General features: G+C 43.1%; 1 protein-coding gene across 2 annotated transcripts in view; it reads left to right on the top strand.

Moving 5' to 3' along the window:
• The first annotated feature begins 8,014 nt into the window (after positions 1-8,014).
• The window catches only part of RMND5B (required for meiotic nuclear division 5 homolog B), a 111,463-nt gene continuing 104,708 nt past the window's right edge, over positions 8,015-14,769 (top strand). For both annotated transcript variants that reach the window (XR_010090364.1, XM_063445200.1), the window contains exons 1-2: positions 8,015-8,221; positions 14,160-14,305. Coding sequence is in view for 1 of the 2 variants with exons in the window: in XM_063445200.1 (XP_063301270.1) it covers positions 8,083-8,221; positions 14,160-14,305 (285 nt within the window). In the remaining variant the exon portion in view is untranslated. The remainder of the gene's footprint in view (positions 8,222-14,159; positions 14,306-14,769) is intronic.

Genomic DNA, 14,769 nt, shown 5'->3' with positions numbered 1-14,769 from the left:
ACACACACACACACACAGACTGCTGAGTCCATACACACACACAGACTGCCGAGTCCATACACACACAGACTGCTGAGTCCATACACACTGCTGAGTCCATACAGACTGCTGAGTCCATACACACATACAGACTGCTGAATTCATACACACACACTGCTGAGTCCACACAGACTGCTGAGTCCATATACACATACAGACTGCTGAATCCATGCACACATACAGACTGCTGAGTCCATACACACACACACACACACACACTGCCGAGTCCATACACACACACAGACTGCCGAGTCCATACACACACACACAGACTGCCGAGTTCATGCACACACACAGACTGCCGAGTCCATACACACACACAGACTGTCGAGTCCATACACACACACAGACTGCCGAGTCCATACACACACACAGACTGCCGAGTCCATACACACATACAGACTGCCGAGTCCATGCACACACACAGACTGTTGAGTCCATACACACACACACAGACTGCCGAGTTCATGCACACACACAGACTGCCGAGTCCATACACACACACAGACTGCCGAGTCCATACAAACACACACAGACTGCCGAGTCCATACACACATACAGACTGCGGAGTCCATACACACACACACAGACTGCCGAGTCCATACACACACACAGACTGCCGAGTCCATACACACACACAGACTGCCGAGTCCATACACACATACAGACTGCCGAGTCCATACACACATACAGACTGCCGAGTCCATACACACACAGACTGCCGAGTCCATGCACACACACAGACTGCCGAGTCCATGCACACACACAGACTGCCGAGTCCATACACACACACAGACTGCCGAGTCCATACACACACACAGACTGCCGAGTCCATACACACACACAGACTGCCGAGTCCATACACACACAGACTGCCGAGTCCATACACACACAGACTGCCGAGTCCATACACACATACAGACTGCCGAGTCCATACACACATACAGACTGCTGAGTCCATACACACATACAGACTGCTGAATCCATACACACACACACAGACTGCCGAGTCCATGCACATACACAGACTGCCGAGTCCATACACACACACAGACTGCCGAGTCCATACACACACACACAGACTGCCGAGTCCATACACATGGGCGTAGGAACCGGGGGGGGATGGGGGAGAAGCATCCCCCCCAGCAAATCATGCGGGGGGGACAGGTAATGGGGAAATCCCCCCCAGCTCCGCCGGCCCCCCTTTTGCTGCAGCCGCCCGAGCGCTCTGCAGAGAGCCTCAGGCGGCTGCAGCTCTGCCCGGGCTGGTGCGTCCATGAGGGCGCACCGCCCGGGCGCAGCATGAGGAGAGGGGCTGACAGGAGGGAAGCGCTCAGCACTCCCTCCTGTCACTCCCTCACTGTAGCGTGGCCGAGCGCTGTATAGTCCGCCGGTACAGGGAGCATCTGTCTCCTGTACCCGGCCGGACTAAAAGGAAGTGAACACTGAGTGTGCACTTCCTGTTAGTCCGCCGGGTACAGGAAACAAAAGCTCCCTGTACCCGTGGACAGTACAGACCTCGGCCAAGCTACAACACAGGTAGGGGAAGGGGGAAGAAAGAAACAAACAAGGAGGGAGGGGGGGATAAAGAAACAGGGAGGGAGGGGGGGATAAAGAAACAGGGAGGGAGGGGGGGATAAAGAAACAGGGAGGGGGGAGATAAAGAAACAGGGAGGGAGGTGGGATAAAGAAACAGGGAGGGGGGCATTCCTTCAGAATCGTGGCAGCCTCTGGTGTTGACACACCAGTCCTCATCATCAAAAGGTTGGGAAGATGTAAATCCTCAGTTTATAACAGATACATTCCTCAAACAGAGAAAGAACTAAGGAAAGAAACTATGTAATAAAGTGTGTTTTCTTTGCAACCCTTTTGTACCCTCTTTTATTTACAGGCCTAACCGTACGTCAGTTTCAGCATACCACAACCAACTGGCACCACCATTATATACATACGGCATCTTATGATTCCAACCACAAATAAATATATATATATGTATATATGCAAACACTAAGACCTCCAGATACTTATATCATCTTCACCAGCCTTTACTGTGGAAATAAGCAAGCATGGTTGTAAGAGTTCATGTACTTTACCAGAAACTCTAATAATACCATGTGCATGTCACAGCAGGAATTGAGATTTGTCAGACAGGGCTATGTTTTTATTGGCAACACTGTATTATCTTGCTCTGTATCTAGATATAGTTACAAAAGCTAAAAAGAGACTAAAATGAACAGATTTACATTTGTTAACCTTTCTTTGTAACTAAAATCTTTAATGCCTTTCATGAATTTTGTAGCCCAACTCTGCACTTTTGCTAGTGCCATAAAATACTTCTTTAGTACAGGTGTCCAAAATCGGACAGCATATTTAAGTTATGGTCTTACCAGTGATTTATAAAGAAAAAAAAATATTTTCACCAATAACTCTTTTTATACATGACGATACCTTACTGGCATTAGCTACTGCTGATTGATGTTGGATATTGTTTCCTAGTTTGTTGTCTAAGACAATTCCCAAATCCTTCTCATGTGTTGTTATCCCTAAATCATTACCACTTAGGGTGTATGTTGCTTGTGCATTCTTTACCTTGACATGCATTATGTTGCATTTATCTAAATTAAATTCCATCTGCCATTTCAGTGCCAGGACCCCTAATCTATTTAAACCCCTAATATCCTGCTCTTATTGTATTACCTTACCTAGATTTTGTGTCATCTGCAAACACTGAAACATATACGCTGTGTCTAGAAGATACCAGATCTTTTGTGTTATCTGACGGGGAGTTTGGTACACAGTGACAGGCAAGACAGTGCCCCCTTCCCTCCAGCACAATACATGTCCTACAGATGATGCTCATTACTTGGTGCTTACTAAAGTATAACCGGTATACACTGATCGGCCACAACATTAAAATTGTCTAAAATTGTTAAGGTCCCTTTTGTGCTGCCAAAACAGCTCTGATGCAGTGAGGCATGGACTCCAAATGACATCTGAATGTTTCCGATGGAATCTGGCACCAAGACATTAGCAGAAGATTCATTAGGTGCTGCAAACAGCGAGGTGGGGCCTCCATGGATCAGATTTAATGTCCCAGCACATCCTACAGATGATCTCTCAGATTGCGATCTAGATAATTCAGAGGCCAAGGCAACACCTTGAACTCTTTGTTATGTTCGTAAAGCCATCCTGAACTATTTTTTCAGTTTGTCAGGGTGCATTATCGAAAAAAAAAAAAAAAATGAAAAATGAAAAAAAAAAAAAAAGGTTACCTGCACTCTCTCCTTAATCCCTATGCATATTTAAACAAATGGAGGTCATTTAGTTACTCCAATCGCCATTGGAGGGAATGCCCGCCTGCCAACGTCAAGGCAGACCCCCCCGTAGATGGGCCCTACACTAACCCTTCTCCTTGCTTCCTTGAGCTTCTGGCAAAAATATCTCTAATGAGACAGAAAGGGGTATTTTTTTATATACCCCTATATACTTATTAACCCTTAATAGGGAACACATGGGATGGGCGGCAGCATTGTAACCTAGCTGTGTGATACAAAAAGTGAATACAAATACAAAAAGAAAAGTCCTGCGCTCACTCCCATCACTCCTGTGCGGCAGCAGTGACCACAGTACACATCAGCCCCAATATATAGTAAAAACCAAAGAAAAAAAAGTTACCTGCGCTCTCTCCTTAATCCCTATGTATATTTAGACAAATGGAGGTCATTTAGTTGCTCCAATGGCCATTGGAGGGAAAGCCCGCCTGCCAACGTCAAGGCAGACCCCCCTAGAGGGGTCCTACTTTACCTTGCTTCCTTGAGCTTTAGGCAAAAATATCTCTAATGAGACAGAGAGGGGTATTTTTTATATACACCCCTATATACTTGTTAACCCTTAATAGGGAACACATGGGATGGGCGGCAGCATTGTAACCTAGCTGTGTGATACAAAACGTGAATACAAATACAAAAATAAAAGTCCTGCACTCACTCCCATCACTCCTGGACGGCAGCAGTGACCACAGTACACATCAGCTAATATATGTAGTAAAAACCAAAGAAAAAAAAAAGTTACCTGCGCTCTCTCCTTAATCCCTATGCATATTTAAATGAATGGAGGTCATTTAGTTACTCCAATGGCCACTGGAGGGAATGCCTGCCTGCATGGAGGCCACTACTGAAAGTGGCCACTGCCATCAGGGAACATGAATGGTCTAGAGGTGTACGTGGTCTGCAACAATCTCTAGGTAGGTGGTATGTGTCAAAGTATCATCCACAAAGACCAGAACCCAAGGTTTCCCGCAGAACATTCCCATAACATAACACAGCCTTTCTGGCCTGCCTTCTGGACCCCTTTTCACAGTCTTCAATGGGGAGGTGACCAGGGCTGGCGCGTCCATAAGGCGGCACAGATTGGGGGCGCAAGATTTTAGTGACCTGCAGGAGGAAAGCCCCCGGTGCAGCGTGCGGCAGTGGTATGATCAGAGGTGGTGAGGGAGCTCTAATCTCCACGCTTTGCTCCCTTGCTCCCGTGCCGTTTGCTGATGCCGCGTGAGCCGGAATATGACATCATATTTCGGCTTCCGGTATCAGTAGACAGCCTGCGAGGGAGCAGAGCGTGGAGATTAGAGCTCCCTCGCCACCTCTGATCATACCACTGCCGCACGCCGCCCAGCAGCCCCACTGGACCCCAGGGAATGATCCATCATCCACACCAGCTCTCCAGGTAGGGAGGCTGGGTGGAAAATGCTTATTTATAAAAATAATAATTAGTGAATTTATGTAATGTGTATGTGTGAGTGAGTGTGTGTGTCTGTGAGTGACTGATTGTGTGTCTCTGAGTGACTGAGTATGTGTGTCTCTGAGTGTTTATGTGTGAGTGTGTGTGTCTGTGAGTGAGTGTGTGCGTCTGTGTGTGTGTGTCTGTGATTGTATGAGTGTGTGTGCATGTGAGTGTATGTGTGTGCATGTGAGTGTATGAGTGTGTCTGTCAGTGTATGATGAGTGTGTCTGTCAGTGTATGATGAGTGTGTTTGTCAGTGTATGAGTGTGTGTCTGTCAAATCAGTGAGAGTATGTTTGTCATTGAGTCTGTGTGTGACTATCAGTGTCTGTCAATGAGTGTCAATCAGTGTGTGTCTGTCAGTGTGTGTGTGTCAATGAATGAGTCAGTGGTGTATCTTGGTTTTGTGCTGCCCTAGGCACTCCCCTTCACCCCCCCGTGCGCGCCGCCCCGCCTTCTAAATACACACACATTCACTGACAGATATGCATACACTAGCTAACAGAAACACACATTCGCTAACAGACACACACACACACTAACAGACACACACAGTCGGACACACACACACTAACACACACACACACAGTCAGACACACATACTAACAGACACACACACACTAACAGACACACACACACACTAACAGACACACTAACAGACACACACACACTAACAGACACACACACACAGTCAGACACAAACACTAACAGACACACACACACTAACAGACACACACACACACTAACAGACACACACACAGTCAGACACACACAGTCAGACACACACTAACAGACACACACACTAACAGACACACACACACAGTCAGACACACACACACACAGTCAGACACACACACAGCCAGACACACACACAGTCAGACACACACACTAACAGACACACACACACAGTCAGACACACACTAACAGACACACAGTCACACACACTCACTCACTCACATTAATACTCACTTCTCTCTTTTTTTCTTTTTTTTTTATTTAACCCCCCCCCCAGCCTCCTTACCTTTGGGAATGCTGGGGGGGGGGGGTCTCTTACTCCCTGGTGGTCCAGTGGCTGCTGGGCGGCACTGGCGGCACTGGCGGGCGGGCGGCTGGCGAGGGAGCACTTTCCTCTGAGCTGTCTGCTCAGCTCCCTCGCGCGCCGCCCGCAGAGTGAGGCTTGGAGCCGGAATATGACGTAATATTCTGGCTCCGCCTCCCAGCCTCACTCTGCAGGCGGCGCGCGAGGGAGCTGAGCAGACAGCTCAGGGGAAAGTGCTCCCTCGCCAGTCGCCCGCCCGCCAGTGCCGCCAAGCATGTCAGTTAGCCGCAAGGCTAACAAGGCATTTGCCCTGGGCATTTGGGGGCGGCGTTTTTTGCCGCCCCCTGGAAAATGCCGCCCAAGGCAAATGCCTTGTTAGCCTCGCGGCTAATACGTCCCTGGAATGAGTGTGTGTCAGATCAATGAGTCTGTGTCTGTCAGTGACGTCTGTGTGTTTGTCATTGAGTGTGTGACTATCAGTGTGTATACACCACTGAGTGTAGCGTTGCGGAGCAGAGCGCAGTACAGGAGCTTCTGTTTCCTGTACCTGGCCAGACTGACAGGAGGTGCTCACTGAGAGAGCACTCCCTGTCAGTCCGGCCGGGTACAGAAAACTGAAGCTCCTGTAGGGGATCTGCTCCGCTCGGCAATGCAACAATAGAGGTAGGAGGCACACCAGGAAGGGGAGTGTGATCACTAAAGGGGTGTGGGGTGCACCAAGGGACATTGAGGGAATGGGAGAGAAACACCAAGGGACAGGGAAAGAGGGGGGAGGGGAGAAAAACACTAAGGGACAAGGAAGGGACCACTAATGGTCGGGGAGGGGAGAGGGGCTGGTTAAGAGGCACATAGGTGAAGGTGGGTTTTTTTGGGGGGAGGGGGGTGGAAAAATGCATCTTTGCCTATGTACCCAAAAATCCTTGCACCGGCCCTGGACGTGAGTGTCAGAACTGGACCATGGAGCAATGGAAGAAAGTCTGATGAATCATGTTTTCATTTAGAGCAGGTGGATGGCCGGATGTGTGCGCATCATTTACCTGGGGAAGAGATGGCATCAGGATGCACTATGGGAAGAAGGCAGGCCAGAGAGGTTGTGTTATGCTCTGGGAATGTTCTGTGGGAAACCCTGGGTTCTGGCTTTTGTGGATGATACTTTGACACATACCACCTACCTAGAGATTGTTGCCGACCACGTACAACTCTTACAACTGTCGTTAATCTAATACTATCCTTACCTTTTGTGTCACTTTACCCCACTCCCTCTATCATGTAAGCTCATTGAGCAGGGCCCTCAACCCCTCTGTTCCTATGTGTCCAACTTGTCTGGTTTCAACTACATGTTTGTTCGTCCACCCACTGTAAAGCGCTGCAGAATTTGTTGGCGCTATATAAATAATAACATAATAATGATATATTGTTGCTTTCTATTATATATTAGTATATTGATATATGGTTGGTATATAGTATATATATTGATATATTGTTGCTTTATATTATACATTAGTATATTGATATATTGTTGAGATATATATATATATATATATATATATATATATTGATATATTGTTGCTTTATATATTATATATATATTTATTAGTATATTGATATAGTGTTGCTATATATATTAGTATATTGATATAATGTTGCTATATATTAAATATATATTATTATATTGATATATTGTTGCTATATATATTAGTATATTGATATATTGTTGCTTTATATATTATATATATTTATTAGTATACTGATATAGTGTTGCTATATATATTAGTATATTGATATAATGTTGCTATATATTAAATATATATTATTATATTGATATATTGTTGCTATATATATTAGTATATTGATATATTGTTGCTTTATATATTATATATATTTATTAGTATACTGATATAGTGTTGCTATATATATTAGTATATTGATATAATGTTGCTCTATATATAAATATATATTATTATATTGATATATTGTTGCTATATATTACATATTAATATATATTGTTGCTATATATACCGTATATATTATTTATTATTATATTGATATATTGTTGCTATATATTATATATTATTATATTGATGCACAGAGCCAGCAGCACTTTCAGCCACAGAGCGACTTCCGGCTCAGACCGGAACCAGATGTTGCTGAGCTCAGCCAATAGGAAGGCGGCTGCGGTGAGCGAGCCGAGCTGTCAGTAGCTGTGACCCGGTGTTAGCGGGCGGCATGGAGCGCTGTGTCGGGGTGGAGTGGGAGCTGGAGAAGGTGCTGCAGAGATTCCGGAGTTACGGGGAGAGTATGGACCGCAGCCTGGAGACGCTCCTGGTATCGGTCAAACAGCTGCGGGAGGAGCTCTGCAGCCATGGTAGGAGACAGCCCACTCACTCACTGAGCCCTGCCTGCTGCAACCTGTGCATTGTGGGGGATGTAGTCCCCAGTCTGTAGAGTGCAGTTGTAAGCCACGTGATGGCATTCACTCTGTTGTAAACTAAGCTCCCATTGTTTCTCAGGCAGTGTAATGGCTTACTGGAGAATGTAACCCACTGCAGCTGGAGGGCCAGAGGATGGACAACCATGGCACACCAAGTCAAACAGAACTACACTTCCCAGATCGCTCAGCCAGCCTTAGGGAAATGTAGTTTTGAGAGCTCTACAGTGTCAAGATGAGACATTGTCATTGCTGCCAATACTGACCAAGACAATGTGTTCATCTGATAAAAAAAAAATATATATATATATATATATATATTGGGCACATAAAAATTAAAATAAAATATAATACTTGTAGTGTTGTAAACAATAACCACGGTGTGATTTATGAAAGTTTCACATTTCCCAGTAATGCATATAGCAGGGATAGGCTACTTCTTGGTAGCACTGTGCCAGAGTTGTTACTCCAACACCTCTGTTAAAAGTTCCCTCTGGCTGGAGAAGACAGCACTGAAGTCATATTGCCCTTTCCCCAAACACTAGTCAACACTTGGTAGATATGATTATTTGGTAAAGGGTAAAAAACACACACACTTTTTTTATTGTCAAAAGGCATTTATAAGGACAACTACAACAGGGGGTCATCAACAGTGACAATAGGTTCTCTCCCTGGCACCTCTGTGTCTGGGAGATAACCAGATTAATCACCGCTGATCTAATTAGGTTCCACACAACAGGGCGCCTTAAACACCAAACATGTGGTATGCCCAGATAGCTTGTCCCGAGCGCTCTAATTGGTAAAATAGCGCAGTCATCTGTCACAGGGGTCCGAGCTACATCCGATTGAAGGTTCAGTTGTGGCAAAGATCCTATCTGCTCTGCAGTTTCACAAAGTTTTTAGGTTTGTCCAGGTTGGGCCCCTGGAGCTGATTAGTTTGTGGAAGTCTGGTTTGGGCAGGCCAGATTGGTTTTCCTGTTCACCCTATGCCCCTAATAAGCACAGAGTGTCTTAGACATCAGACAGGACTATGAAGCTGAGAAAGGAAGTTCACTTTGATACTCCTGTGGCTTCCCTCACAAACTCAAACCTACCCCCATATGATTCCATTCTCATGGGGTTACCGTGACCAGCCCAGGATAGTTCTTTTCACAAGAGTAATACATTGACCCTTAGGGTGCTGGCATTATTTTATTAAAGTAATGTGAATTATGAATATAGAGGAATTCTGCTTGGGTTATGTATGGGGACAGCAGCTGCATTGTGTTGTGTGTGTGTGTGTGTGTTTTGTGTGTGCATTTGAGCACTTTGTAGTATCGTGTTTATATGTTGGCTGTCTGATTTTAAATATTTGTATGTGTGGGAATATCTCTGGTATTGTGTATGCAGGACTGTGTATGTGGACTTTCTTTAGTGTTGGGGCGGGTTTATTTCTGCATTAAATATTTATAAGTGCTAAAAAAGAAATGTTAATGCTCACCTTCTTTCGCCAGGGAAGTTCTTGGCACTTGGCTTTACCTGGTGGTTTTGATGGTTGCAGGTCATGTTCTGCACTTTTTGTGGGTGCAGACCACTTGTGGCTCTGTCTCCACTCTAGTGCTTTATTGGCGAGACAGAACATTGCCATGGTAATTTACTCCATCTCTCTAAATCACAAAGAAGCATCCAAGTGCAAGGCAAGGTTCCATGTGGTTCTGCAAATGCTGGAGATGCAAGCCATAAATTCCTTTGCTGTTCGGGCATGCTATGGATATCGGTTGATCTCTGACTGGCCCACGTGGGTCTGACAGCAACGTGTTCCATAGGCTGCTGACCCAGTCATATAGATATGGGCGTGGGGAGCAGAATTAGATCATTTTAGATTTTGATGTGTTTGTTGTATGTTAAGGGACACTATAGGCACCCAGACCATTTCAGCTCATTGACGTGGTCTGAGTGCAATGTCCCTGTCTGTTTAACTCTGCAATTGTAACTATTGCAATTTTTGATAAACTGCAATAATTAAATTGCAGAGCTAACTCCACCTCTAGAGTCCTTGGGCTCTGCATGAGGACATTCATTCAGTGCTTTTCCATTGGGTTGTCCTAATGCGATTGCGGTGCTTGCTGCACATGCGTATTTGGTCCCTGATGTCAGGTGAGGAGGAGTGGAGGCGGAGCCTGACCCAGCGTCGAAGGACATCACCACTGGAATCAGGTAGGTGACCGAAGGGTTTTTAACACCTTTGGTGCTGCGGGTGGGGTAAGTGAGCAAGGTGGGTACTATAGTGCTAGGAATACAAATTTGTATTCCTAGCACTATACATTCCCTTTAAATAGAAGTTACAATGTCTAATGAAAAAAGTTTGTTTACCAATTAGTACACTTTGATAAAATAAGATATTGCCCTCAATTTCACTCACATACTGATTTATGTATATCTAGAGCTATATATACACACTGTGTGTTGTATATCAGAAAGGTAGATGTCTAGATTGAAGTGTGTCTGTAAAATTACTAATTTTAAATGACCTATCATTCCACCAGGTCATTACTTGTTGCCCTTCTTGTGGCCTCCTTAGCTCTGCATATCTTTATTTCTCAGTTGCCATTCCATTTGATGCTGTCATTCACTATCTGCTGAACTCAAACACTGCAGCCTGTGATTAAGCTCCTGTACTGCGACTGAGTACCTCCGCTAGGTCAGCTTCCTCGCTACTACCAGGGGACTCTGGAGCGCTTCAGACCCAGTCACCTAAGCTTGACTTTGGTGTCTTCCATTGGACCAAAAAACAAAGAAGTTTAGGCACTCTAAGGTTCAAGCAGGCAATTTTATTTGAACTAAATGTCAAACAGCAAACGTTTCGAATTGTGAGGTCTTTCTCAAGGTCGAAACATTGCTGCTTGACATTTGGTTGAAATAAAATTGCCTGCTTGAACATTGGAGTTCCTAAATCTCTTTTTTGTTGTTTACATGGTGCCGGGTCCTAAGTTTAGCCGCAACCTGGTTTAAATTGGTTGGATTGAGTGCAGTTCCTAACTTATTTCAGAAAAGGATCTTCCACTGGACCAGGCTGCATTATCTCCAGCTAACAAAACTGGATCCCTGTTATGCCCATACAGTCCTAGAGGCATGGCAAACAATAAATATATAAAGTTAGTCACGAGCACCGTGATCGGAGCATCTGTGTCCTAGTTACAGCATGTTGAAGTTTTACCGTGTTGCGGCTTTTCTCCGATCCGGTGAGGAGTTCCAGACTTGCGGCAGCTTAGTCCCAGTCTCCAAAAAGGGTCTCCTGGACCTCTTGTGAGGGGAGCGCGCTCTAGCCCCAGGTATCCTCCCCTCCTCTTGGAACCAGGCCCATAGTCTTTGGGTAGGAGTATGTCCTTTATGTCTCTCCAAAAGTCTGTGGCAAAGGAGCTCCTGTTCGACAGCCTAATTTTGTTGCCTTCATTCCATTCTTACCAATCTTAGCCACCCCGGTTTCTACATCTCAGGCTATAGACACCATAACAATTACATCAAGTTGTAGTGGTCTTTCTGGTGACTATAGTGTCCCTTTAATGGCGCCACAACTGTAATGTGGCTATCTAGACTTTTATCAAAGTGTAGAATAATGGCAAAAATCAAACACTGTATCATTGAATTATTTATAAATTGCAGTTCTAGAGCAATCACCATGGAAATAGATGTCTGCTGTTAGTACTGTATCTGCAAACCCAGATTGAGTCTACAGCTGTCATTCATAAACAATTACTAGTCATTAAGACTTGGTCTAAATCATAATTTTTCTTAAACGTAAAGACTCCTTCTTGCTGGTTTTTATAATTTTAACTTTTGCAACCAGAAGAATATTTCACATTTGGAAAAATAACTTTTTGATTAGTTTAACAGTGTTATCAGAACTGATTTTGTTATATACCATAGATAATGATAACATTTATTGCAAGGTGAACTATCCCAAATTTAACAGGTTAACCCGTCATATTTGGAGAACAACTCCTTATTTAACTAAAACACTAACCTAGAGCATGAATATCCTTATGTTTGCAAATGTTTAACTGAAATGATTAAACAAACCTCTTTAAAAACGTAAACTGCATTGATTTGCCTTCTAACCTGGGTCCACGCTGGGTCCCATGCCTTCTCTGATGCTGGGTGATGCTCCTCTGGCTTCCACAGACCTGCAGAGAATTAACATTTGCTACCCTGGAACTCTTGCTCATGGCTGACTACTGACTTACTAATAGCACTACCGGATGTGAAGCTACAACTCAGACGCCAATATAAAATAGCTAGTATGTGCAGAGATCATATTTAAAAAAAAAAACAAAAAAACAGCTCATAAAGACTCCAAACACCATAACCACATCAAATCACTGGAGTGGTCATGGTATTTGGAGTACCATTTTAAGGTAAGGTGCCCAATGTGTGCACATAGACTTGTAGAATAATAATGGGATTGAGATCTTTTCGCTGGATATTCTTTGGACTATAATGTATCTTAATTAGAAAACGTTTTCATCCAAAAGCATTTTATTAACAGAAATCCGAATTTTTTTTAACATTTTTTTATTTATTTATTCTTTTTTAAATTTATTTATACGTTTTTGTTTTAGATTTTAAAAATCGATTTTTATCCACACTGGTACTTAGAATTAAAAAGGGCTTCAAATGCTGCATTTCAGCTTACTGTTGTACGGTCTATATTCCCCGATGGTACATAGCTGTGAAATATGTTAGCGCTTTATAAACACCACTAATAATAATAATAATAAATACACTTTTACAGCTTATTTACAAACATAGGTTACAGGTGATCACTGAATTGCCCATTTGTGACTTGTAATTTTTTTTTTTTAATTGTATAATATGTAGGCAAATGGATACATTTTGTGTGAGAATCTTCTGATAATTTTTGACAGAAACCATTTCTTTAAATCTATATATATTTTTTTCCACTCATTAATCCCACAACAAAAATAATAGGCAATATGTCTGATAATAAAAAATGTATACTAATCTGTTTTGGAAACGTCTCTTTGACTAGAACTATGACGAAAAAATTACAATGAAAGGCCACTACAGGGTGAACCTGAATGTTAATCCCAAGCTTGTCATAAGGAGAAAAGCCACAGCTGTTTTCAACCAGCGAGAAGTTAACATTAAACTAAAGAACGTACTTAAAGCGCAGATGGGTAATACAGGGCTCACTATTGTAATGCAATTTCTAGTGGAAAGCGTAGAAACGAAAATCAGCTGTGAGTTGGATCCTGTCTGAATATATCATTAATGACCGAAAAATAGCTCATAGATGGGACGAAGCAACCAGAGCGAATATGTTAAATATAAATTAAAATCAATTATTAAAATTAAATGGGGTTGCCTTAAACCCCATCACAAAAAAAATCCCTTTCTCCCACTAGATATTATACATTTATAGAAAGACTACATAGTGTTTAACAAAATAAAAATATTGTATCAAATATCTACTTTTGACACAATTGATATGAATCAAAATGTTATGTTGTGTTATTATATTATTAGTATTTACATAGCGCCAACTTATTCCACAGCACTTTACAGTATTATTAAGGGGGGATTTTAAAAAATTAGGCAAGTAATTACACATTTTGACAGGAACAATATGTCGATGAGGACCCTGCTTGATTAAGTCATGTATGTGTAAACCCGCAACTTTGGAAATTCAGACAGGAGTTTCTATATGAATACCAAACTTAGCTGAGTTGAGGAATATTTCCCATTCAGCCCTTTTTTTTTTGTGTCTAAAAATGACAAATTGTTTGTTGATTGACTATGGCATTGTGGGCAATCATTCAGGTAGAATGAAAACATTTTCTTCATAATTTATGAATTTATGTCTCTACCTTTACAGCACTGCAAGGAGTGCCGCTGTCCCCTGCACTTTCTTTAATGATGTCACAACGCTGTCATAAAATCAGAGAAACTGTACAGAAACTGGCCTCGGACCACAAAGACATGCACAGTAGTGTTTCCAGAGTCGGAAAAGCAATTGACAGAGTAAGTATAAAACTCTGCCTATGCTCCGCATCTATGGTTTATTTTGGGTAGTGGTGGGTGAACACACAGAAGACATATTCAAGGGATAATGTTTGCTCATTACATGAAAGAGATATATATATTTTAGCCAAACTGGATATAAATCCCCAAGTCAGCTTTGCTTCACTGTGGCCATTTTGGTCGAACATGTGAAATTGACACTTCATTGAAGTACCGCATAGGTGTAACAAGCTGTAGAGAATATGGCACTCAGAGTGCCTATTTAAACCCATATGATAAGTTTTACATTGAAATCAATGGGCACTCAATTAGGTATATCTCAGCAGATGGGGACCGTTCCAAGAACAACTTCTAGTGACTGAAACCGCTCCCGCGGGCTCTAGGGTTTTGGTTAAAATCCCATAAATTTTCTTTTCCTCTGCCATTTATTCAGATGTACTGCACTGTAGTCTCACCTATATTCC

This window comes from Pelobates fuscus, chromosome 3 (assembly GCF_036172605.1).
Source record: "Pelobates fuscus isolate aPelFus1 chromosome 3, aPelFus1.pri, whole genome shotgun sequence".
Taxonomy (NCBI): Eukaryota; Metazoa; Chordata; class Amphibia; order Anura; family Pelobatidae; genus Pelobates; species Pelobates fuscus.
This window is presented reverse-complemented; position numbering and strand designations above follow the sequence as displayed.